This window comes from Pollicipes pollicipes, unplaced genomic scaffold (genome assembly GCF_011947565.3).
Source record: "Pollicipes pollicipes isolate AB1234 unplaced genomic scaffold, Ppol_2.1 Scaffold_4881;HRSCAF=5763_pilon_pilon_pilon, whole genome shotgun sequence".
Classification (NCBI taxonomy): domain Eukaryota; kingdom Metazoa; phylum Arthropoda; class Thecostraca; order Pollicipedomorpha; family Pollicipedidae; genus Pollicipes; species Pollicipes pollicipes.
The window spans coordinates 8629070-8655454 of NW_023596576.1; the positions used below are offsets into that span (position 1 = coordinate 8629070).

The 26385-nt window shown below is 55.4% G+C and overlaps 1 protein-coding gene across 1 annotated transcript; it reads right to left on the reverse strand.

The window, feature by feature from the left end:
- Positions 1-1064: 1064 nt before the first annotated feature.
- On the reverse strand, positions 1065-26385 carry LOC119099782 (glycerophosphocholine phosphodiesterase GPCPD1). The gene is made up of 12 exons (XM_037222853.1): positions 26118-26385; positions 19903-20209; positions 17300-17451; positions 16570-16724; positions 12388-12522; positions 11051-11161; positions 5858-6017; positions 5191-5323; positions 4405-4639; positions 3905-4060; positions 3342-3608; positions 1065-2497 (listed from the first exon to the last, which is right to left on the reverse strand). The coding sequence occupies exons 3-12, from the start codon at positions 17352-17354 to the stop codon at positions 2135-2137; spliced, it is 1770 nt and encodes a 589-aa protein (XP_037078748.1). The 5' UTR covers positions 17355-17451; positions 19903-20209; positions 26118-26385; the 3' UTR covers positions 1065-2134.

Consider the following 26385-nt stretch of genomic DNA (forward strand, 5'->3'; position numbering starts at 1 on the left):
TCCACGAGTAGAGCTTCCGCTCGCATTTTAATAAAATGACCGGTTAGGATCATATCACATAAATGACAAGGCCACCGAATGATGTTCCAGTGTTTGGGTGTCGTTTGCACATGCAGTTTAAGGCCCTACACCAGCGCTATCAAACGCGTAAGCTGACTTGACAGTACTTGACTATGCTTGACGCGCAAGTTGACAATGGACTATGCGACATTTTAAAACGGTCACATTTTCTCCATAGAGGTGATCACTTCAGTAATTTGTGGTTTGAGCAAGTATTCTAGAAATACGTCATTTTCGAGGTACGTGACGAATACGAATTCAGAGTTCAAGCTTCGCGCTTCAAGCATTTTGTTTTTTACACGACTGGATCGACCTTTCATAAAGACACCCTGTGAGGGTCCTTGATGCTACCAAAGGAGCACAGTTTCACTCTCTTCGCTCGCACATAAATAATTTTAAAACGGTGCGGTGGATTCGCCAACGGTTATCCCATGTGTCCATTGAGTTTATTTGTGATATACATACATATTCTAAAAGTGCGCCCTTTTCAAGATGGGCACCATGGCAGATGTTGGATATTTGTACAAAATTCGAACACGCTTCATGCATTAGTTGCCCCCCTGCAATAAAACACAGCTGCGCCGTGATAACCTTTCAATAAAGTGACCACCCTTCCCCAGGCTGACGTACATCCCACAGCCTGCAGGGCACAGAGGCAGGGGGCGCTGCCCTTTCAGCTAAACAGATGGCCAGCCACCGCCATGGGAACCCTCCTGGACTACAAACGATCTTTCAGAACTCTCCCGTTACTCCTTAGGATTCCCGTCTTCAATGGCGCGGGATTGGACTTCTCTTCAGCAATGACAGGTTGAATAGGCTCTGCTTAGACCTGTGGGCCTCTTGTAGTAGTCTCGGGCCCAAGCCTTATGAAAAGCGTGCATTTGTCGCGGGTAAGTGTTCTCAACTTCCGAGCGAGAGTTCAGCTCCGTTAAGGAGAGAATTCCAATACCTTCTCAGCGCAAAAATGATACGCCATAATAATTCAAAAAGGTAAAAAAACATCAGAACTTCTATTTTTGTATTCAACACTTAATGGCGGTTCTTCTTAGTCTGAACTTAACTAGCGCGTGCAAGTCGCACTCATGGGGTTCTCGTTACTTCACAAATGACATGTACGGGCGTCCTTTACCTTTCGCAAACATTTCGAACATTGCTAAAAAAAAAAACAGTCCGAACCATAAACTTGGCAAACCGTGGGCATGAGACTGGGCTCGTTCTTCACTCAGTCAGCACATCGGAAGATTTTAGGTACGTAATATATAGCGTACAATATCACTCCGATTGCTATCAGCGAATTTAAATTACCACCGTCAATATTGGCATGTCTTTTACAGCTTAACAATACGACAGTATCAGCGCACACTCCACGCAGAAAACGATAAATGTTATCGCTTAACGCTTGCGTACTGCGCAAAAAAACTACCTTCAACCCCCTTCGATCTTCAACACGTCACTCAACATATCCATTTGGTGTAGGACAACTCCCATGTTGGGAGGGACGCGGCGCGGCCAGATACCAGCCGGTCGAGGGTGTACCCGCTGATAAGCGGCGGAGTCGATCACACGGGTCCAGTGGCGCCGGCGAGACCCGACCCGAGGCCAAACCAGGGTGCGGTGCACGCGTCACGCTAGAGAGGGATACCTGAATATATGGGCGCCGAACATGCCACCTGAGTGGGGTCACGACCCAAGGGACGTCGAGTTCTTTCCGGTACGCCAAGATGGTCTGACGTCATCAGCGGCACGTCCCACGCAGTCTGAGGTCATCTTTGTGACATGTCCCGGATGACTAGACGTGATCTTCGAGACGTTCCGGGCGATATGACGTCATTCTCAGTGCGTTGCGGGACACCGAACGTCGTCCTCATCACGTCTTACGTAAAGGAGTCCAGGGTATCTGAAGTCATCGTCTGCGCGTTCCAGGGCACCTGCCGTGATCCTCCCCCGGCACGTCCCCAGAACCCTGTCGCTCTTCAGGCACTTCACGGGCCCTCGGCCGCGCCGTTCAGTGCCGGGCGCAACGCCGCGCCGCTGGCTCTGCGCCGCCGCACCACGCACGTGCCGGCGGCGGCGGCTAGCTGTCCTGCTCGGCCTCGGCCGGCGGACAGCAAACCAGGCCGGTGGGCTGGCCGTGGCACGACTCGGTGGCCGTGTCGGAGGACGCGTCAGAACCGTCGCTTATCGCGTCCGCGCCGCCCAGCGACATGGCGCGCGCCTGCCTCGACTCCATCAGGAAGATGGACTCCTTGTTGTCCTTGGTGCAGTACTTGTCCATGCGGTCGTAGATGATGGCGTCGCATCCCACCGACTTGAGGTAGCGGATCGTCTCCACGTTGGCGTTGTCGTCACCCCAGCAGAAGACTATGAGACCCTGCGCCTGCGCGTGCTTGACGAACTCCGGCTGCTTCAGCAGCACACCCGAGAACACGTTCACGCCCTGCGGACAGAACGTGAGCAGCGATCACCAACGGCGATGATACCCGACACTGCAGCGAGTCACACACGACGACTATCGCCCAGTCTGACCGCTTCAGTGACAGGCTGCGAGGATTGGGCACGCCGCCATCGGTCGCAGGTCATGCCGATTGCTGAGCACCATGGCGCCACCGGTCACGGACTGCCAGACTGCAGACACACCGTCACACACCGCCAGCAATCATAGACCAGGAGACTGCAGACACACCGCCACACCGCCAGCAATCATAGACTACGAGACTGCAGACACACCGCCACACACCGTCAGCAGTCATAGACTGAAAAACTATAGACACATCGCCACACACACACACACACACCGCCAGCAATCATAGACTGCGAGACTGCAGACACACCGACACACACCGCCAGCAATTATGGACTACGATGGCCGCTGAATCCCTGAGGACATACGACACCAGACGGCTGCGTGGACCGCCGGCACGTCATGAGTCATGCACTTCGACCATTTGTATAATTAGATCAGCCGCAAACACAACACATATTCCGCGGTCATGTTGCCCCAGACTTCGAGGATCTTTTAAATAACGATCACACCAGTCGTCTAACTGGATCGGATTCATCCAGGCCACAGCATTCCCGCTGCATCGAAGCCCCAACCCGTCCACTGCACACATCACAGACTCAAGGGCAGCCGGCATGCAGCACGTAGCGATAATGCCGTATCACATTACCAGCTCCTCAGAGGTAAACATATTTCAGAAAAAAACATCACAGCCAGCTCCAGAAGATGTCACGATCGCCTGCAGTGCTTGTTCGGAAGGCAACGCAGCGTGACCACTCACCAGGATCTGGGCGGAGCGTGCGAACAGCAGCGACATCTCGAGCGTCTGGGTGCGCGTGTCCAGGTACGGCGGCCACTGGTTCGTCTCGCCCTGCGTCAGGAACAGCACCGGGAACCGGTTCTGCTTCAGGCGCAGCATCGTGCAGATGTCCGGGTGGAAGCAGGAGAAGATGATCTTGCGCGTGCCCGAGTAGGTCAGCACAACCTTCAGGATGTTGTCGATGTAGCTGTTCAGCTCGAACGGGTGGTACAGCTCGAATGAGCCGTCCTGGAACAAGGAACGGACCGCTGTTGGAATCCTGTATCACAAGTCACGATACCGGGCTGGCAACGCCCTCAGAGCATCGTCAACCTGCAGTAAGTGCTACATTTCATAGAATGCCCGTTGTCCTCACTTCCTCGGACGTCAGAATCCGTGTGCTGGCACGTCTCTGTTACGAATATCATTTTACTGAACAATGCGACTTTGGTAATCATTAACAGTCAACCAAATACAATGCCAAATCTGGAAACCCGAAAGGCTCAGGACAGCACACGTCACTTCTGTAGCTACTACTCCCCCACCTGTAGCTGCATAGTCCACTTGATCTCAATGTTGAAGCCCACGTGTGGGTCCAGTGTTTCCATGGCCAGCTGAAGAGTGGGAAACGGCTGGCTGTCCTCCGTCGTATCATTCTCTAGATGCAAGGAGCCCATTTTGCCCTCCTCGATGTTGTACACCTGCGAATGATTCGACGACGGTCATGCATCTCTGCATGACATCGCGTAGATCGAGATGCCTACTCCGTATAGCAGCCCACACTCCCCTGCATCATCTTATCCGAGGCATCCATCGGAGGCTCGTGATTTAGAGAACTGCCATTTGACCACGCTTGCACGGCCAATTGGCCTTCCTAAAGCGCATGCATGCATTTCCCGCACGAGTTTTCGATTTGATTAAAACGTCATCACCAGCCTTGCGAAGCAGAATCTACGACCCATCATTTGCTCCGTACACCACCACTACCACTGCCCAAGACCTGCCCTTGGAACGAGAGCCCCACGCCACGTCCCCCGCAGCCCACCTGCAGCTGCCGCAGCTGGCTGTACTCCAGGTCCTTGAGCGGCACCGTCAGCAGGTGGTGGTCCTCGACGATGTCTTTCTTGCGCAGCGCGATGCCCACGTGGAAGTCGTGGTAGATGATCGGCGTTAGATCCTTGCTGAGCTGGATGTCGAACTCCACGAAGTCGGCACCGTGTTCGATCGCCTGCTTCAGAGAGGCGATCGTGTTCTCCCGGATGTTGGCGCACACCTCCGACCTGCAGCGGAACGACGCGTATTAGCGGCGACACCCCTGTATCGGCCAGCAATGGCTCAAGACGCATCCTGTTACGTCAACAGTCCGGCATGTGAGGGCTCATATAACGCATTATGGGCACAGCCCAGAAGCCTAGGGCCTGTCACTGCACGTGCAGCGGTTTCGTTCTTACCGGGATACCACCGGCATACGATACCAACGGGACGTCTTCCCTCGTCACTGTCTCCAAGGTCGTGGCTAGGTGCCAAATATAGCTTGTACACAGACGGGCTATGCATAATCGCTACCCATCTTGTAATATCCTGCACGTATGAGTGCTAGCTAGATTGCCACCGAGATCACGGTGACAAGCAAAGTACAAAGACACACAACTCCCGCAAGCTCTAGTTTGCATTGTTGCCGGCAATCTACAGGCATTAGAACATGACGAAGATGACTAATATCCTCGTTGACAGCACCACCTGACACCCTACAGCGCGGAGCGGGGCTGGGGATGTCAACCACCCCACGACCAGTCCGGCCGCGCGCGGCGCGGATCCGGCGGCGGCCTACTTGTGCGTGAAGGAGCTGCCGGCGCCGCGGTGTCCGACGTCCAGGCCCCGCCAGGTGGCGCGCCAGTAGCGGGAGAACGAGCTCTCCATGCGACACTTCATCTCGGTCATGGGACGCACCATCAGGTAGTCCACTGTGGCACCGGTCACGGCAGCGTGTTAGCCCCAGCGGCGCGCGCGGGCACCAGCCGGCGCCGCCCACAGCGATGCGAAGCGCAGCACCTTGTTGACCCGATGGCGTCCCTTCAATCGCCGTGCATGCAGGCACATCCCAGCAAGGGTGTCCGTGACTGGAGTGCGCACGAGATGGTCCACCGCTCATCCAAACATAAGTGATCGATCAAAACTTCGCGTGATCGATCAGCTTGTCGTCCATTCTCCCGATGTGATGAACTAATTTCGAGCTGGCTTCATGAAGCTTACGCGGGACACAATATTGGGTATCAGACAGGATCCCAATCAAACAACGATCCCCGTTCATACCGAACAGCGCCACCACGCAGCACATTGCGCAGTGTGCGACAACATCATTATGGATGCACTTTGACCAGACCTGTCAGCTGTCCAAAGACAGATGCAGCTGTCCGACGGGTTGGTGCCGGCTGTGTCAGCGGTGTACAGACCTGTCAGCTGTCCGACGGATTGGTGCCAGCTTGTCTGTGACGTACCTGTCAGCTGTCCGATGGGCTGGTGGTTGGTGCCGGTGATGGGCAGGGTGATGATGCCGGTGGTCAGCTTCAGGTTCTTGGGCAGGATGTGGCAGAAGCCGATGTGCTCAGCCGTGCCGTCCTCGGCCACCGTCGCCGAGTAAAGGTCCACCATGTAGGCCTGCACAGGACGGCACCGGTCAGCGAGGCAGGGACCGCCGAGCGGGCCGGACACCGTCGCTCAGATCACCGCACAGTCGGGCCATCCCACGGAGGTCCGACCGCGAGACAGGCTCACACACAGGCGGCTCAAAGCATCACACCCTCCGATGGAACGGCCACGTTGTTCCAAACGGCTGGGGCGGACAAGCCGCCCCACGCGTGATCTGCGTGCGAGGCTGCGATGTGACATTTCGGGGCTCTGAAATACCCTCGTCCCCGGCGAGTTTGGTCGCGGTCGGGCGGTCGCAAGCTGTCGACGGCCATATCTGCGAACCAAGAGAATAGACGATTTGCCTGGAAGTGCGGCCGTGAGGGGTGGCGTCGGACGAATGCGAAAAAGGTGTGAAATTCAATCCACTTTTAAATGGGTGGTGGCACGCCTAGAAGTACCAGTAAGCTACCACTAACCATAGCAAAGAGACGCCTGTGAGTGGGACCGACGCCACTTGAGGGAGGATGCGTGTCTGTTACAATGCGAAGAGTAACAATTTCGGCTGGACTTTCTGCTGTCCTCACTATCAAAACCTGCATCCAATTAACGCCTTTGACTGTAATGTGGATCCACAGAACCCACACACGCCAGCGCGTGGCATCGGCCACACAGGGGGCGATCTGCCCCGCAACTGAAGCTATCGGATCGCAGAAGCCAGACAAGATCTCCGTACCAGGAGACGGAACGGGCCGTCGTCGAAACGCTTCCGTTCTAGCGCATGTGGCTGGACGGGATAACGCCACGGAGACGCGTTCCGCGAACACCCGTGCCCGATGCCACTGCAGAACTGAAGGTGAGCCACCAGACGTACGGTGGAGGACGCCGCGCCCGATGCCACTGCAGAACTGAAGGTGAGCCACCAGGTGTCCGGTGGAGGACACCGCGCCCGATGCCACTGCAGAACTGAAGGTGAGTCACCAGATGTCCGGTGGAGGACGCCGCGCCCGATGCCACTGCGGAACTGAAGGTGAGTCACCAGACGTACGGTGGAGGACACCGCGCCCGATGCCACTGCAGAACTGAAGGTGAGTCACCAGACGTACGGTGGAGGACGCCGCGCCCGATGCCATGCAGCCTGAAGGGTGAGCCACCAGACGTCCGGTGGAGGACACCGCGCCCGATGCCACTGCAGAACTGAAGGTGAGTCACCAGACGTACGGTGGAGGACACCGCGCCCGATGCCACTGCAGAACTGAAGGTGAGCCACCAGACGTCCGGTGGAGGACACCGCGCCCGATGCCACTGCAGAACTGAAGGTGAGTCACCAGATGTGCGGTGGAGGACACCGCGCCCGATGCCACCGGAGAACTGAAGGTAAGCCACCAGATGTCCGGTGGAGGACGCCGCGCCCGATGCCACTGCAGAACTGAAGGTGAGTCAACAGACGTACGGTGGAGGACACCGCGCCCGATGCCACTGCAGAACTGAAGGTGAGCCACCAGACGTACGGTGGAGGACACCGCGCCCGATGCCACTGCAGAACTGAAGGTGAGCCACCAGACGTACGGTGGAGGACACCGCGCCCGATGCCACTGCAGAACTGAAGGTGAGCCACCAGACGTACGGTGGAGGACACCGCGCCCGATGCCACTGCAGAACTGAAGGTGAGCCACCAGACGTACGGTGGAGGACACCGCGCCCGATGCCACTGCAGAACTGAAGGTGAGCCACCAGACGTACGGTGGAGGACACCGCGCCCGATGCCACTGCAGAACTGAAGGTGAGTCACCAGACGTACGGTGGAGGACGCCGCGCCCGATGCCACTGCAGAACTGAAGGTGAGCCACCAGACGTCCGGTGGAGGACACCGCGCCCGATGCCACTGCAGAACTGAAGGTGAGTCACCAGACGTACGGTGGAGGACACCGCGCCCGATGCCACTGCAGAACTGAAGGTGAGCCACCAGACGTCCGGTGGAGGACACCGCGCCCGATGCCACTGCAGAACTGAAGGTGAGCCACCAGACGTCCGGTGGAGGACACCGCGCCCGATGCCACTGCAGAACTGAAGGTGAGCCACCGGACGTCCGGTGGACACCGCGCCCGATGCCACTGCAGAACTGAAGGTGAGCCACCAGACGTCCAGTGGAGGACACCGCGCCCGATGCCACCGCGGAACTGAAGGTGAGTCACCAGACGTCCGGTGGAGGACACCACGTCCGATGCCACTGCAGAACTGAAGGTAAGCCACGAGACGTTGACGTCCCACCTGCTGAGCGAGACCCGGACCGGATACATTGCGGTATGCCGCGTACGGCCCCTATCGGTCGCAGTTTAACCAGCCTGATCCAGACGATCGATTAGCAGACCGAGAAGATGGAAAAAAACGAATCAATAGTCTCAGGGCGTTACGCATCTCTTAGACCAGCAATCCCAGGACGTAAGGCAGCAATTAGATCAGAAGCAGGACCAGCAGCCAGCCAGACCAGCGGCCCCGAGAGCTGCACACACGAATCACTAGGATGCTGATGCCATCCGTAAAGGTGGAAGATGTCATGAGCCGGCTGGAGGAGACAACGGACGCACCGAGGTCTGAGGCCGCTCTAAGCAGAAATCCAAGAAAAACCGAGGAGCCAAACGAAACAATCGAAGAAATGACGGCCGCAGCGTCGTCAGCTATTAGCGACTGCGCATGCTTTGGTTCCGACTCCACATCCAGTGTCGTCTCTGTCGGATAACCAACGATCTCTGTCAAGCCCTCCCAGACAAATATTGACGACAGCCGACCTTGTTGGGCAGAATAACGCGTGAAGCAGTAACAAGGCAGCCCACGAAAACACGGTGCTAATCGATCACGTGAAGTCTATTGAAGATGGACTTTCGGTAATGGAAATATCGTGTTTTTTACGGTGAACACCCTGACCGACGGCGGAGCCGCGGTGCCAGCGGTCAGCCCGCAAATCTCTCCCACGGCAAAGCACCAGCCCATGGGGAAGCTGCAGCACATCCAGTGGCGTGTTAAATCACCGACCCGTGATGTCAGTGATGAGCTGTTGGTGGTGAAACAGCTGGATTTGCAGCTGAAGGCAGCTTAGAATTTCTGAAGACGGCTGGCTTTTAGCAGCGTCGGTCTAGGACATCCATGGGTGGCAGCCTCAAGTTGAGGTTGACAAAGTCGGCTATGAACTACACGGGATGCGCTCAAGAACAAGCACATGTTGTTTGGGCAATCTCCACATGCATCTAAGAAAACTCCTTCCAAGCTGATCGTGACGAGCCGGTCCGCACGTGCACCAGTCCGGGTAGGCGGGAACCTGTCGAGAATTACGGCGAGCCCGGCCGCGCCCAACCGACAAAGGAGTGGTCTGGTGTTTGCTCACGTGCAAGTCGACGCTGAAAGGCCGAGCGAGCAGAAGACGCAAGCTATCGGGAAGCATAGCGGACGGACGGCTGCGAGTGTCACCAGTTCGCTGTACCAGTTGAAGTGTGAAGAACGACAGCTTCGTTAGGATTGTCTATTCTAACCCAGAAGGCATGTACTGTGAACAAATCAAAGATGACGCAATGCCAATCGCTCAAACTTGAAAACGTAGCTGCGTAGCATCATCGAAAGTCATGCTTCGAACCGGTGGCGTTTACCCCGTTGCTTGAAAGCAGACCAATGATCCTGATACGCCATTGAAAGTATCCATTCCACAGCTTGGTGACGTACTCTCCTTCTTTCTAAATGACGTAAATGTACATACGGTAGTGAGAAATCCTTTTTGCAGCCGCGTTTAACGCTAAGACAGAACACTACAGCACTGCATGCCCACCATTACCACGCACGACACCGCATCTGCGGCAGCGAAGTACCAGTTTGTAACCCCAAGCTTTACACACACATCCGCATGAGTCTCTGGTGGGCTGCAAAACATGGGAATGACAGTGGTGGATCAGTGATTGTTAGAGCTTACGGGTGTATCAATAAAAATGGTCGTTTGCGCAGATGCGGTCATGTGGCATATCACAAAACAGCTGAAACGGGCACAGCGGTGGAGCAACGGGCGCCTGGAAAGTTAGAGCAATGCCTGTGTGGTGCGAAACACGAGCGCAGGCAGAACATGATTTTTGCCGTCGTTCCGACTGACCAACAGTAAACCGCCAATCACAAGCGTAGCCCAGCACCCTGAGCGGCGTCAGAGAGACAGCACAGAGTCACGTCAACCACAGCATCTCAAAGCGCACCGTGGACCCGGCAGCGAGCCCACGCCCGACAGCCGTCCGGCTCCCTCAGGTCCTTACCTAGTGGCGCCAACTCAGACACATCTGGCTTCCGCTGGCTCAGTGGCACAGTGCTCCACCACCGAGTCGATCAAGACTCAACAGCGTGGGGCGGCGCGTCCGCGCATTAACCAAAGCGGACGCCCTGCACCCCGCACACCAGTATCGTCCGGCGCCCTGGCCCGGCCCAGCCACACGCGCCTCTCGCGGCGCGAGGGCTTGGAGCGTCACAGCGCGGTCGCCAGTCTTGTTGGGACCGGTCGCCGTCGGATCGGAGGAGGCTCAGGTCAGCCGCTGCGTCCGACCACCCGCCGCTCCAGCTGGCGCTCTCAGTCGGCCCGCAGCCTCACTGCACCGTGCTGCCAAAGCGCGATATTAGGAAAAGGAGACTTGCGTGCAACCGACCGCACCTGGATCTCTGCGAAAATCGAAACAACGCCGTTAGCGCCCGTCCAGACAGCCGCCTCGCCGCGTACGGAGCACAACAACAGCCTGCACCCGCTCGCGCCCGACAGCGTCCGCACCTCCCCTGCCGGCAACAGGGTCTCGTTCGCCGCCGCGCGGCCACGGGTGCGCCACCTCCGCCGCCGCACTGACATAGGTGCGCCGCTTCCGCCGCCGTATCAGACCGGCGCGGGCAGAGCGGCAGGTCGCTCCAGTCCTCCGCCGCGGCCCAACAGCGGCGAGACGCCCTGAGACTGACCAAACCCCACCAGGGACGGACACAGGCGACGGACGGTGCACCGACACAGGCGTCGGCGGGGCGGAGCTGCGGCGCGCCGCCCGTGTCACACTCACGATCGTGTCCGGCTTCAGCATCTGACACTGGAAGGTGAAGAAGTCGTCGGCCAAGTACTCGCGGCCGAACTGCCCCTGGTGCTTAAAGGACGTCTCGCCCTCCTGCATCACCTTCGGGGAGGACGGCGGGTCAGTCGCGTCGCGCTCCTGTCAGTCTGCCGCACCGATCCAACACCAGCACACAGCCCAAATGGCTGCGGCTATCTACTACGACCCGTTTTGGTACATCTCACCACCGTCACAAAAAGCTTACAATCACGCGTGGCTTGTTTGGCGACGAATAATAAACAGGCATACAGGTATCTGGGGTTACTTTGTGGCACATATGTGCCGTGGCAGCGTTGCAACCTCCGTAAGTGATGTGAAACGTTTGCGCCTTGGTATCTGACTAATTGTCGAACTGCCAACAGCAGGAACTCGATGTGAAATCGTAATCACGGTGAGATTGCGGCTTCCGGACGCACCAATATCTAGTTCCAGCAGCACACGTCCACTAAATTAAAACGATTAATTGTGCAGATGTCTTTTTGACAATATTTCTGACAACCTACATAACTCACACATAATACGTGACCTTGGTTCCTCTAACGGTATTTTCGGGCGGATGAACGGCACTCTCTAAACATGTCAAACAGGCACTTATTAGGCATAGCCAAAAAAACATCCAAAACAATTTGGTCCACGATGTTACATCTCATGTGGATGTTATACGTGTATCCCAGCATACAAATAACAGCCAACGTAACACAGGAACGGTGCTGTTCTCGGTCACGCGGAGTTCAGAGCCAGCCGCCGTCCGGACCCGCCTAAATTAGCGGTGATCCCCAGACAGGCCGTCAGCGCGGCGAGCCGGATTGGAGGGCCCGAGGCGGCGGCAACTTGGACCAGGACCAAGGTTGCTGCGTCCGGCTCATCGCCCCGTCAGGTGACCTGACGGCAAGCGCTGCCAGGGCTCGCTCCCACACACAGCTGGTGGCGCCGGCAGCCCGCTGTCCCCAGGCTGATGTACCGACACCACACAGCGACAGCTTGGATCCCGGCCTGCTCCGCCCAGCCGTCACACGGTCCGCCCGTCGCTCCGTGATGACGAGGCCGGTGTAGCGGGACACGGCCTGTCTGTTCAGCCGCGCCGGCACAGAGCGGCCCGCACCCTCCGCCCCCCGCGGGTCAGCGCTGAGCAAGCGTTCTCAGCGCCCCGCGCCAAGCCGAGTGACGTCTTCGCGTGCTCCGTCTGTCCACCCCTTCCCCCCCCCCCCCTCCTCCTCCTCAGCCGCTCTCTCCCCAGTGAGAGCTGCGCCGCCGCGTGCTTTGTGAGGGATGGCGCGGCCGGTACTCACAGCCAGTTCCATGATGGGCCACATAGCGCCGCCGCGCAGGGTTTGCATGTCCATCTCGGAGCTCTCCTCGCCGGTCAGCAGGGGCTCCTGCAGCATCTTCTTCTCCAGGTTCACCGGCGTTACCTTGATGCGGTACTGAAAACCAGATCGCGTCACCCACACATTGGCGACATTACCATATATTTTTAACACAAATAAGCAGCACATATAAATAACAGGTGTTGCTCGAAAATGCGCTGCAAGACATTCACCGGTGCTCAAGGGATATTCACGTTAATGAACATCACATTACTATCCCAGGGTGATCCGTTTTACAAGGCCAACGATGATTACCAACTAAACGGAATGTCAGCCGGCGACTTCCGTTTAAAGCGCTGATACTGCCACGCCCGGCTCTAAAGTCCATGACCCCGACGAACACACATACCAGACTGCAGCCGCAGCGAAACGTCAAACATATGCCGGGGCGGGGTCCAAAGAGGCCTGATTGCCTCATCGGTCGACGGCGGCACGTTTTCGCGCTAGCGACAGGCTCCCAGCTCCGGCCAAAGTTTGCAACCAAGGGGCCACAAGGTCGCGTGACATAGATCTGACAAATGCCATGACGCAAGACTTTTGCACCAAGATAGCTGCCGTCTGCTCCCAAGCCGAGCCGCAGTTTTCGAAGGCTACTGCCGAGACCGGCCGTGTTTCCAGAATGTATCCGCTGGGACCGAGTGGCCGGAGATCGGACCACGTCGGGCCGGCCCGCGACGATCCGTAGAAAAGAGAGCACGTTTCGAGCCATTCTGGAGAACTGGCAACCCGCAGCGGGTCTGCACAAACCACGCAGATGACGCATCGCGGAGGCATGCTCGTGTTCTGAAGTCATTTTTACGTTTATAATTTTCTCCACTTCGATAACCAGTCTGTGGTACACGTTGTCCGAGGCCAGCTTCCATGACGGCTCTGGCCTTCCCGAGGGCATTTACGCTGACAGATTTCGTTCTGTGCTCAACGATTATGAGAGCTGTGTCGGTTAAGTTGGAACAATGGACCGGACCTCCGTATGAAGTACATTATCGGCCGCTACATTGCTGTTGTTATTTGTACTATTTAAAAAAGCATGCCCTCAGGAGCGTACAGCTACCCCAACGGCAGATATCACACCCAAAATGCTGAGCAACGTCGCACAGCAAGAGGGATGGCTTACGTCAGCTGGTTACGCTGCGTAATAGGAAACACGAATTCTTTCTGCATGGCTTAGTCTGAGAGCTATGAGGAGACGTATCCAGTTAAACGTGTGGTATAACGGTGGACGCACCATCAGTTCGCCTTCCCTCTGTCGACGCTTGTACCTACATAGCACCATGTCGCAGTGGTTACCGCTGCCCGACGTCATGTCGAAGTGGTCACCCCTGCCGGCGCAGGCATCGTGTAGGAGTAGTTTCCCCTTCCTGTGCAGACATCGTGTCGGAGTGGTTACCCCCGCCCGGCGCCATGTCGGAGTGGTCACGCCTGCCCGGCGCCATGTCGGAATGGTCACCACTGACCGCGCTATGTCGGAGTGGTCACGACCGCCCGGCGCCGGCGCCAGGGCACGCCTGATTCCCCCCTCTCTCCTCCCCTCCTCACATGACGCGGGGACAGCCGCCACATACCTCTCCTCAGCAACAGGCGGGGAGGGAGGGGGTCGGCCACGGGGGGGGGGGGGGGGCGGCCCGGCGGCGGAGCCAACGACGAGGCGGCCGACATACCACCGGCGGGACGCCAGCGGAGTGGGGCGGCCGCGGAGCGCCCGCTCGCCGAGCCCGCGGCGCGTCCAATAGCGCGGCCGGCGTAGTCGGTGTACCGATGGCATGCGCCATGTCTGGTCTGCCAGCGGCTTGGACCCAGCGCACGCTGGTTCACTAGACCGCTTGCTGACGTGCCAGCTGGGCGAGGCCACAGTGGGTTCGTTGGGTGTGGGGCCGCTGTGGCGCGGCGCCAGCTCAGATGGCGCCATGATGTGTTTGTCTCCCCAGAACGGTGCACGTGGGGCTGCTGTGGCATGGCGCCAGCTCAGATGGCGCCATGATGTGTTTGTCTATCCAGAAAGGCGCAGTCAGTCAGAAGTTGTCTCCCGTGACTCCCAGTCGGTGCTTATCGACGCCGGGCCGAACAGCAGCTGTCGCCAAAGCCAAAGGGCGTGCTCATCACACACGCTTCAAGCGTGTGTACGGATGCAGTGCAAGGAGGAGATAAAATTGATCCCCTTAGCTCCCTTGGAAAATGTCCGGAAATCGGGAGCGGTGGGAACATTAGGATATGCGGCAAAATCTTGCACCCAGTTGTGTTTTAACGGAAAGGGCGTGAAAGCGTGTCCCTTCGGCCAATGTTGGGGAAGACCAAATCTCACTCTGGCACACCTGGGAAACGTGTCCCTCAGCACTGAGGCAAACAACAAATACAACCATGTTGCGACACTCGGTGAACGCAGCTTAGTAAAATACTATGACATCGTAACGAATGACACACACCAACCGAATCGCGCCTGCACCACAATCACCCCGCCAGCCGTAGCGTGACAGTGGGTGTCAGGCAGGTCGGCGACAGCTGTGTTACCGCTCGGTGCCGGAACGTCTGCGGCCTCCACACAGCTGCAGGAAACACTGGGCCGTGGGATGCGCGTGCTGAAGGACATGCCCACCGACGCGCCGGGCCGACTGGCGGCCGTCCACGTTTCGAATCTGCGCTGTGCTACCAACACTGTCGTGGCGAATCCGTTGCTGCAAGCGAATCGCATGAGGCCGTCGGGCCGATCGCGACAACAGAGGGCGCTGTAGCGGCGGGCGATGTTGACCGCGCGCCCGTCCCCCGCCGGGAGCTCCCGGCGCTTCTGCGGGACACGCGTCTGCGACGGGCGCGCGCCAACCGACTGAACGTCAGGTTGGAGGTCAAGGACTTTACACTGGGTGGTGTCGACGATGCATGTGTGTTGCCAGAAAATGCGTTCGACGCGAGGCGAAGTCCGTTCGGAGCCATTCCCGTCAATAAAGCTTTACTCACTTATCAAGCGCTTCCATGGAAAACCATAACGGCGAAATGTCGCCTCTGTTGTCCAAGGGAGATACGCTGGACTTGAAATAATTCAACGGCGTTGGGCACGATTCACACAAGCAGAGCAACAGTTGACCCGAATGACACGGAAAGGCCGACTGGCAGCCCGCCACTGAACGTCGACTCGGCCCGGAGCGGCCGCGTAGTTCCATTGCACGGCATAAAGCTCCCAGCCTTCCCTCGGAGAGAAAAGGCTACTCATCCGATGAACTGGACCGACACTACTTAGACGATGGGTTTAGACTACACCGAACAAGCTCTGCTTAGCAGGTTCTCCGAACCCAACGCCAACCACATAAACAGTTCGTAACCATTCCTAATGAAACATATAATCGCAGCGGCGGTGAAAATTATAGAGGGTGGGAACACAGCTTTCGCCGCTTTCTTTTCATGTGCATTCCGGTTACTGTTCAAGATGGAAGAGTTGGGTTGGAGGGACGCAGCTGCTCGTGGAAATGAACATCCACCGCTACCGGCCATTCAGGTCCCCACTGTACATCGTTCAGCCCCCCCCCCCCCCCAGCTTTGCTTCACTTCCTGTGTCGGCACCACCCAGCGTCACCGGCGTGATGGTGTGACGTAACAGCTGGCTGCCACAGGAAGGGCGCTATTTTTCACATCTCAATTGAGTCGATGCATCTGATGATTTATGGGGAGGAACTGCGCACAAGACGCGCGACGTGCCAGTATGGCTGTTGATCAGAACAGGGCTGGGAGAGGCGGAGCGGGTGTCGGAAAATAGACAGGCGTATTCGAGGTTACATTCACAGGAGAAGGCCCATCCTCGCAGGCATGCTTTATTCGAACCAAATTTCTTGTGTCACGGACTGGTTTCCTGCCAACAGCCCCTCATCATCCAGCCCAACAACCACGACATGCCGTTGGTACAGATACTTCTTATATGTCACTTATGTGAAAACGCTCCTGCATTCAGTCCTTTGGGTGTAGTTTTTGTTATAAATGTCGATATTGACATGCTGCTGTTCATTTTATACGAAACAATACCCAGTTGTTCCAGTGTAATTACGTATCGCCGGGTGATTAACTGGTCGTGCCATTGGTGACTTCGTATGGACAACGAAAGGCACCCAGCGTTTGACTCACCTTTCTTTGGCGCTTTTTCCACAGTTCGACGGGGTTGTTGTACAGCTTGAGCTGCACCACCGACTCGACATTGAGCCAGCCGCGGTCCACGTGCGGCATTGGGGTGATGCAGCCGAAGTGTTCCACCGAACTGCAGCGCGTCACGTCCTCCAGCACTGCAAAGCGCAAGCGGTGAGGCTTCGGCACGGGCGCGGGCGACCGCGCACCAAAGTGCCAGACTCGGTGAGACAGGGAGGGGTGCGTGCCACAGACAGTGGGGCCAGCGTCCGGTGGCTGGATGCGACGATCGGCGGTCAGGGTCGGTCACCAGACCAGCCAACAGCGGACCTTTGGACGGCCGTTTGGTGCCCGGGCACGCGACGCTCGGCGGTGAGTCGGTCACCAGTACAGCCAACAGCGGACCTTTGGACGGCCGTTTGGTGCCCGGGCACGCGACGCTCGGCGGTGAGTCGGTCACCAGTACAGCCAACAGCGGACCTTTGGACGGCCGTTTGGTGCCCGGGCATGCGACGCTCGGTAGTGAGAGTCGGTCACCAGTACAGTCAACAGCGGACCTTTGGACGGTCGTTTGGTGCCCCGCCGAGAGGTATTGCTGCTGTTTCAAGCCAACACACATCGTCACCTGCTCTGGCCGAACGCCAGCTCTCCTCGCGACCAATGCAATGACATTGCTCTGGCCCTGCAGCCGGGCCCACACGCCACGGACTGCTTTCCCTCCCCGGGGGCGTACCGGAAGTGGACAGCTTCCGGGGCGCGATGTCCGTCTCCCAGCGACGGACTACCATCTTGCGGTCGCCGTCGATGTTGAGCACGACACACACGCAGTAGCGGTAGTGCACATCCTGGTCGGTACGAAGCGTCACCGTTGCCTTGGAAACTGGCCTGTCAACACAGAAGTCATTAGTGGCACTTCTTCATCACATAATGATATACAGTTGTGAAACATGTTGGTTATTCAGCTGCTTGCGTTGCATACATTCCATACAACAGCATTGGACGAGCCCGCCTAAATACAATGCATATGATGTGCAGTTCTGGTGCAATAACGTCTAGACTAATCTAAAATCCCACTTCGAACTAGAATTACTAGAAGTAATATCCAGGGGCGTACGCATACAGTTATCTCCGGGGGCACATCCTCTGCATCAAATTTGTTACACGTATTATAATATGTGCGGGAACGAGTGTTAACATAAAACCTGGGATGATCACATAAAAATTAAGAGCCAGCGAGTCGCTTTACGCCACGCAGCACATTTCGCGTAACTGCGGGATACTAAACTGGACTGTCAGTGAAAGCTTTGACTTGAGTCCGCCATCATGAAATGCCGCATAGCCCGTGGGAATACCACTGTGTTCCATTAGACTAATGTAAGAAACGTGCAAGGCGATGATATCCTCCTGCTTAGGACATGAAATACACAATGTCCATCGCCTGTTTGTGGCTATGTCATTTTCAGCCTATTTTGATTTGATATGTTCATATCAAGCCGTGCGCCAGTTACAACTCTGACCGTGGCCTCTGTGAGAGAATTGCGTCAAACGGTCAGGCATATCTTCGTGCTGCTGCCACCATATCATAAATCCACTCATCAAAGTACACGCGCCAGTTTTCTCCTTTCGTTGCCAGACTTAACGTATTGTGCGGAAAGGAAAATATATATCCACGTAAGCTTTTTAAGACGCCTTTCGGTTTATGGACAAGGGAAAATGTCAACATAATTACAATTTCTTTTTCGATGCTCCTCACAAGAACACTCTCTAATGCGTCCTGAGCACAGCTTTCTCTATTGTGTTTCTAATCTAGACACACTTTGCCTTGTGTGCCGCTATCTCTATTTAATTCACAGCCGTACACAAAATCGGATATCGAAATAAATCCAGCAGAGCGCCACCTTTCCCGCTCAAAACAAGCACCGGTTCGGTCTGAGACAACCCGCCGACGACCACGTGTATCACCGGGGAGGCAAACAGCATCTGTTCAGGGACCACGACACCTCGCATGGCGAATGTTTGCGGAGTAGCGTCGTTGACATTAAAAAGGCCCCGCCGTCACGTAAACACCAAGACTGCAGAAGTCATCATCAACATGTCTTGCATAGAAGCAGGCTGACAATTTCGAAGAAACCACGATCACGAAATCCAGCTCACCAGGAACATGGCACTATCACTCACGGCTATCATCCCCTCATACCATTCCCTCCCATGGCCACCACGTTTACTCAATCGGCGAGATTCGCCCGGAATGCGACAGCCGATTGCCCAACGCGGCATGAGAGGAGGCCGGCCAGTAGGCGTAAGGCGGAGTACCGTTCCACGAGCAGCCCCAAGGCCGTGCAGGCCTCCCAGTCCAGCATATTACGTAAGCGTAACGTTGTCGCATGCACCAGGTGCACAGTTCCCGCCTCCGCCTGCCCGGCGCGGCGACTCGAGAGGCAGCTCCAGCCAGCAGGCGGACGTAGACCGGCGGCTGCACTCTCCGCGCAACACTCCCTCAGGCCCGTCCCCCACCTGCCACACCCTCAGCCCCGTCCCGGCTACCAGCCCTCAGGCACATCCGTTCCGTTCCACCCCGCCCTCCCCCCCCCCCCCCCGTCACGTTCCCTCGGCTATACGTCTCACAATAGCCGAGGACGGTCATTACAGCCGACGCGCTGTAATTTTACGATTACGCCGTCATTGACCCAAATACGCTACGACAGCCTCAAACAAAGTAAGATCTGGTCCGAGTTGGAAGCACACGAGTATAGATACGAACGGGTGTCCAATTTAAACATTCATTTCCTCCGGTCAAACCAAGCAAATTGTTATGAACTGTTGGCGGCATTGTACGCAGGCATTTTTGGATCAGATCTATTTGCTGTGGATCAGAGTCGGGGACCAAGTCGAGCATTACACTTTGCGGATGGAGTAGCGAAACAACCACCTCATATATCCTTAGGCATTTGCTCGGGTATCTCATGGACTGGTAACCACAAAATTACAGCTGTTGACTGAAAAAGTATCCGTATCATATACGCTTATCAAGCCTTAACCGGCCAAAGTTCAGGCCTTACACTCTGGTGGTGGATGACCACCTACGGCAAGTTATTACGTACAATTAGGGCAACTACTTAACATGTGCTGGATGACGCGTGTAATAGTTAATGGGTCCTGTCGGCCATGGAACATAAAACATTTTTAATAATAACGGGCTTGCGAGTTGTGTTGAGGACGCTAGCGATTGATGCCGGCGTCTTAAACAAAGTCAGAATGCGAGCAAGCAGTTCACAATGTAATGCACCTATAGCACATCTGACATGCACGCCAAGCTCGGTGACAGTTCGTACTCACACTCTGGTCTCGGTGCAGCCATTAGCGGTGCCGTTGCTGCTGCCGTTGCTGGCTGCCGTTGCTGGCGCCGTTGGTGTACGCTCGCTCCTCAGTGAGCTCCGTCAGCTGCAGCTCGACGGCGCCGTTCAGCTGCCAGCTGCCCAGCTGCGGGGCAGAGCCGACCACGCAGGCCTTCTCGCCGGCCGCCAGCTCGCAGGCCACGCTGAACTCCCAGGGTCGGCAGACACACGCCATGGCCGGGGGCTGCGCTCGCTCCGCTGTGGCACGCACCGGGCCGCTGCGCCGCCGCCGCCGCCGCCGCCGCCGCCTGCGAACGGTGCGTGTCAGAGGGCAGCTCTGTCGCGCCACCTCGGCCGCCGCGCCGCTGTCGGCTCGACCTGGGCTCGCCCGATCGGCCCCACCGGGTCCGGCGGCGACGACCGTCGGAGAAGAGCGGCCTTTGTTCGCCGGATCAAACGATCAAGATATGCGCAGCGAGAATGCGATCTCCGCTCGTGATCTTTACCCGGTACTTCCAGAGTAAACTTTGACCTCTGCACCTACCTCATCGGATGATCTTGGTGTTCACGGATAGGCAGGCTGACACAGCAAAGATCTCAACAAGTAAGAAATGTAAAACGTATAGTCTAAATTGTGTACTTGCAGTCCACAAGGCGATATTTGGAACACATGTTCTTGAGATTCGCGGACAACCGTTTAACGCAGACACGTCTGTGTCAAAACAAAACGCGGCCTCGGTGAGTAAAATACAGCAGTAAATCCGTTTGTAATCCACACTCGGTGCTTCGAACTGGAACTTAAGATATGTGATCAAATTAACGGATTCCTCTTGATAAATGCAGGAGGACGTTTCTAGCAATATGCAAATGATCGGGCACCATCGTTATCGGACATAACACAACCGTTGCACGTTATCATCATCTTGTCGGCACCTAATATTGGCGAATGCAGGGCCGACAAGTGTAGCAGACACTTGTTCGATGCACTCGCATACGCATGAGCGTCCTCTGGTCTGAAATACGTCGTACTAAATCTGATTTTAATTAGCTTTTTCATAAGTTTGCTAGCTTAGGGGTCGTATATAACTGTGCTTAAGTGCGAACTGGACTTCAGGTCACTCACGCTCACGGCTATCCAACGTTCAAGGCGTCACGCCTATCCAACGTTCAACGTCACGGCTATCCAACGTTAGATAGCCTTGGTGCAAGGTACACACAAACCAAACACGACATTAATGGCGCATTATCGTGAAGACGAAACGCACGCGTCAGCCAACAGTCTCCAACCTCCGGTTTCAACAGATCTCTGGCACGGCCTGCTGAAATGTGCAAAAGATCGAAGCTGCTGCGGACATTGTCCTCATAATTTCAATTGATGGCGAGAACCAGCGGCTTCCGAGGACCACTGCACCTTTTCGGTCTCAAGAATATGATGCGTGGACAACTTTCCCCGCACTTTCCATGACACAAAACGTTTTTAGATACTCTTCGACTTCATCTATCACGAAGAAAACAACCATCCTGGCTGACGTCTCTTCTAAAAACATCTGAGGCTGTGACCGTACAGACGATACGACATGAGTTTTCCTTCCTGGACTTGCCCATAAGCACACGACGACGGCGGTAGACGGCTGGCCGACAGCGATAAAGTAGTGTCCGATTTGCACTCTCCCTTTCGCCGAGATCTCCATCCGCACGCTCTCAAAACGCCTCGCGATCCGCTCGCTACCACCCGCCACATGGGAGTTCTGAGAACCATCCATAAACGTATCTACATAACGTACACTGTACGTAAGGAAACCGCGGCCATGAAAGAGTATTTCAATCCGACGTGCCTGTTGAGCTTCCAAAACAATGTGGATAACACTGTCCACCTAAGAATTACCAGCACGGTTTGTCATTTCACCACCGCGCACCTCCCTGATCGGGCGTGCACTTTGACCAGTTCACACACCTAATCGCGGTTAACATCTGTTCGACGCGCCCCGGACGGCTGGGCGTGCCGCTGGGCGTGCCGTCACCGCTCAGGTCGTCGCCTGAGGCGGGTCCGTCCAATCGGAGGACCCGGCGGGAGCGTGATGAGCTGAGGCAGCACTCGACCGCTCGGATCCCCGCAGCTTGATACGCGGATTTCAAGCCGAAGTAGGTGGGGCTGTATGTAAGTAGAGCCACGTGGGCCAGGGGCATGTGTGCCGTTGACGCCAAGACACTAAGCTGTCAACTTCAAAACAACACCTATCGGCGGGTCTCCTGTGGACTGAGTTTCGCATTCTGCTGGGGTCCATACCTTCCCCAAGGTCTACATTCTGCACTGAGAGGATCTGAGAGCGCATGACAGTATGGAACTTAGAACATTCAAAAAAGTTGCAACAGTCATTTCTCAAAACGCGTACATTCGTTGGTTTAATAAAATGACCTACGTCCACTGAAACAGGGGGAGAGGGAGGGGCTGTCTCGGCCGATGAACTAAATAAATCGTCTAGGATCTCCCTTGCTGGCAGAACAACCATAGGGGCTGTTTACCCCGGTCATGTCCGCACCCCTGGCGCCGCTGTTGCGCACCGGCTCCTCTGAGGCCTCAGTGGGAGACCATCGTGGCGCTGTCCTGCTGCCTGGCCGCCCATCTTCAGGATCGAGCCGACCACGCAGGTCGCGACTGCTGGCCAACGTCACAGGGCTTGCCAAATCGTGCGCGTACGTGGCGTACCTTAAGGTCACCACTTAAAGGGAGTCTTCCACGGTGGGGAAGGTGTTGAAGCAAGCATCAGATGCGATTAAATGAGTTCATCTAAAACTATTGGTATGTTGTTGTTTTTAGTGGAAAAGACTATTCGAGCCAGCACCTTTTTTGGGGGTAAATATGCTCCTTAATACGCCATTGTTTGATTACGTTGTCGCTATCTTGTACAGCATTGATTGAAAGCCAATTGACGGTCGTTATGTATGGAAATCGTGCTCACAAACGCCAGATATGAACGATTCGGCAGTTATGTTTTTCTTTGCCTTGATTGCCGCATGGTCAATGGAACGGCAAGATTTCAATGACGTTATTATGACGTCATGGATCCCTGGGTGACTTTGAAATAGTCTTCCCAAAAAGATCTGCACATCTTCGCAGGGCTGTGAAGAAGGGCAGGGCTGTGATCCGCACCGAATGATGCTCAATGTGACTATTTCAGTTCAAAATCCCATCCAAATGTGGAACACGCTTTTTAAACGGTTTCCTGCAGCTCAATGGGACCGTTTCACCTATGCCTACCGAGGTAGGCGATCGCACATCGCATCTGGTGTGACTGGGGAATCTGCACCAAAACTCGGTGCACTAGCGTTTGGTCCGGTGGCTGTACGGTGAATATCAAACGATGGCGCCTATCACATGTCTAACAATAAACAAGCATGGGTTAAAACCCATCTTGTTTACCACGAACGTTAACACCAAGCACCGGCCCGCAAAGAGAGACTCGACAGCACAGTACCTAACTTGCAAAGCGCCTCTTGAGCCAAGCACCATTCTACATCTTTTTCAGTTCCCGTAAAGCTTCACAACCCATGTTCAAGCCTATAGGACGGAGGCGTGGAAGGTGACAAACGGGGTTCACGGCACGTAAGGTAGCATGTGAACCGAGATAAACGTCCTAATAGTCGTCCCGTATGCCCCCCATCCCCCACCCCTTGCATACTAAGCGGCTCCAGCCTTTCGTCGTAATCGCCTCTGAGCATTTATGGCTAAACCTTGGAAAGTTGGAGCCTCTACATGCCACTCGATGCTATTTAGTACCGGAACTCACTTACCTCAAAATATACGACACTGTGAAACCTTGAAATCAGCAGCAATGAACATTGTCTTCTTAATTCTGCTAATTTCTTTCCGTAGCACATGAGTATATAAGGCCAAAATAATGTTTACAATATGATGTGCGTTTTTAACTAAAATGTGCGCGGGTTTGTAGTAGAAGGTTTTTGGTCTGATAACCAAGTGTATTAAGTGTATTAGTCTGTTTTCCGCCCGCCGAAACATACCTTTTGCCAGGATATTTTTTTCACACAACGTTCAAAAAGAGGTACCGGAGACGTATAAACCAGGGGCGTAGTTCCGCAAAATGAGCTGGGTGAGGGGGGCTGAACAGTAAAAATGAGCCCGCCTGCCACCAAAACTTGGCAAACAAACAGGTTTCTTCCCGGATTTCGCCCACTTTCTTGGAAAAGTTGGGGGGTTGAAACCCATGATGGAGGACTGACCTCCCCCCAAATGCATAAGAGACCACACCACTGTAATGAAGTACTTGAAGTTCATTTTTGTCCACCACTTCACAACCCAACAGTAATTTGCTACAGATGGAATCCGAAAAGAATGTCCATTGCATGGGCAAAACATTTGCTTCAGTGGACCCGGTTACGGAATGCCATAACCCAGATAATCTGGTAATGTCTACCGCTATTGCTGCTCTACACGAACAACGCGCTCATAAAGATTATACCAGATTTAGTCTGGAATAATTGGTCAGTACCTCAGTCGTAAAACTTTTCACCGTTGGCCTTTGGCCATGGGCGGAAAAGGCAACAACGACCCAGGCTCTGAAACAAATATTTTACCGGCCTCAAGAGGCATCATGGATGTAGCCACGGAAGGGGGAGGGGAGACATGCCCCTCCCAATTTTCAAGCACTGATATCTCCAGACTCACATGTTTCCAGTAAAGTCTGCCTATTTCCAGTTTCCCATGCAACATGCAATTTTTTCGATCAGGTTGTTAGATCTCCGTTTGACAATTCTATTCTTGATCCTAGCCCCCTCCCCCCATCTCAGAAACGTGGCTACAGCTATGAGTGGCATTACCTTTTGTGACATTTCCTTTTGAAATGACAGCCTCCAACACTCTACCCTCCCTTACCGGTTCCTCAATCTCCCAAAGGTATTGTAAGCAGGGGCGGATCCAGGGAGAAGGGATGGCACTGGGTCATGGCCCCTTGAGACAGTCCCCCCAGGTCCCCCCAGGTATCTTGAGAGGTACCTGGGGGCCCTGAGGGAAGGGGAAAACGCCAGGCCCGTGAACTTCACAAGAGCCTGACCCGCCTTTCCCTTCAGTTCCTGCCCCATGAGCCACCAACCGAAAAATGTCACTTGGCGCGAAACTATGAGATTGTGGGGTAAACGGCTGCAGTGAAGTTAGCAATATCAAAACGAAAAAGATAGCCTTCGTATTCCTTTTACGGAGCACGGAATCTGAAAAATTTATCAGTGTTGAAAACGCTTCACACGAAAAAAAACTCATGATGTATGCTAGAAACCAACCCTCGCGACTAGAAGACCTTTCAGGACGAAGAAATATTACCAGTTTTATGTTCTTGATTAGAAGCATTCCCTTATGATTTCTTGCCCAAGGCAGTGAGGGAGAAAGCTATGCGCGATGGGCCGGAGGAAAAGTTTTGATATCGCTGGAATAAGGCGTCGGCCACTGTCTGCGTGCAGACGAGAAGTGGGTTTAACTGACATCCTCTAATGCAGGCTTGGCCGTTAAGGATTGGCCGTTTTCTGACGCTAGTGAGTGAAGGTTCTCGGCTCGGAAATAAATATTGCATGGCGTGCTGTACTCTCAGAGGTCACGTTGTCCCGCGGAAGTGACCCGCCTGCAATACAGAATGCGTAGGCACTGAGTGCGCGCCGGGGGCCGGATGCGTTACACTGCCCCCGTCTTCTGGCGAGGCAAACGGGACATTATGGCCCGTGCGGCCGCGTTGGAGCGATGGAGGGCACATTCCGCAGCGTTGTCTGACAAGGTCGGGGAGTAAAATCGTCCCATGATCTGGGTCGGCCTGCTTTGGATGTCGGGATTACGGAAACGCAAGCTCCTTTTAGCGAGTGGTTTGAGCACAAAACCATTCACGAAAAGCATCCGATATAACGTCCCTGTTGTTAACGTCTGGCTGCCACACTACCCACACCACTGTCGGAACAAGAAAGGTACGTGGTTCCTCACTAAGCAACACCCTGAACCAGCCCCTGCCCGTAGGACAACGAATACAAGACAGATCAACAATGGGGTACCAAGTTACAACATTATTGTGACCAGCAGACTCCATGAGGCCCTATGGGAAGACATAGACATATACATATACCGCATTAGGCATACGCTCATTCCTCTGCCTACATCCGCAATCCTGGATGAATGATGTCGAGTCGGCTTGCGCAAACCTGCCAGCATACCAGACTTCTTACCTTTACCCAGTAGACACACGAAGCCCCGTCGGCGAGTCGCCGCCTGGCCCCAGCTGCCCGCTGTCTGCACTTTCCCAGTCCCTGACGCCACGACAGTCCACTGGGGCGGCACCCGGGTGGAGAGTTCCGCGACTTCCGACCACAGTCCCTCACACACCCCCTCCCAGCACCAGTCGCGCGCAACTGCACGCCACAGACGGGACGAGCCCCCACCCGCAGACCGCAGCACTCCCCTGACGCTGGGCGCGCACGCAGCGCGCCTGCGCGC

What these genes read in the sequence shown, in the direction of transcription:
- LOC119099782 (XM_037222853.1), bottom strand. Translation starts at nt 17,354, where the DNA reads ATGGTAGTCCGTCGCTGGGAGACGGACATCGCGCCCCGGAAGCTGTCC. An exon ending in GGCCCATCATGGAACTGGCT is followed by an intron (nt 11,162 to 12,387) that starts GTGAGTACCGGC and finishes TCCTCCCCGAAG; the next exon opens with GTGATGCAGGAGGGCGAGAC. An exon ending in GCCCATCGGACAGCTGACAG is followed by an intron (nt 5,324 to 5,857) that starts GTACGTCACAGA and finishes CCGGTGCCACAG; the next exon opens with TGGACTACCTGATGGTGCGT.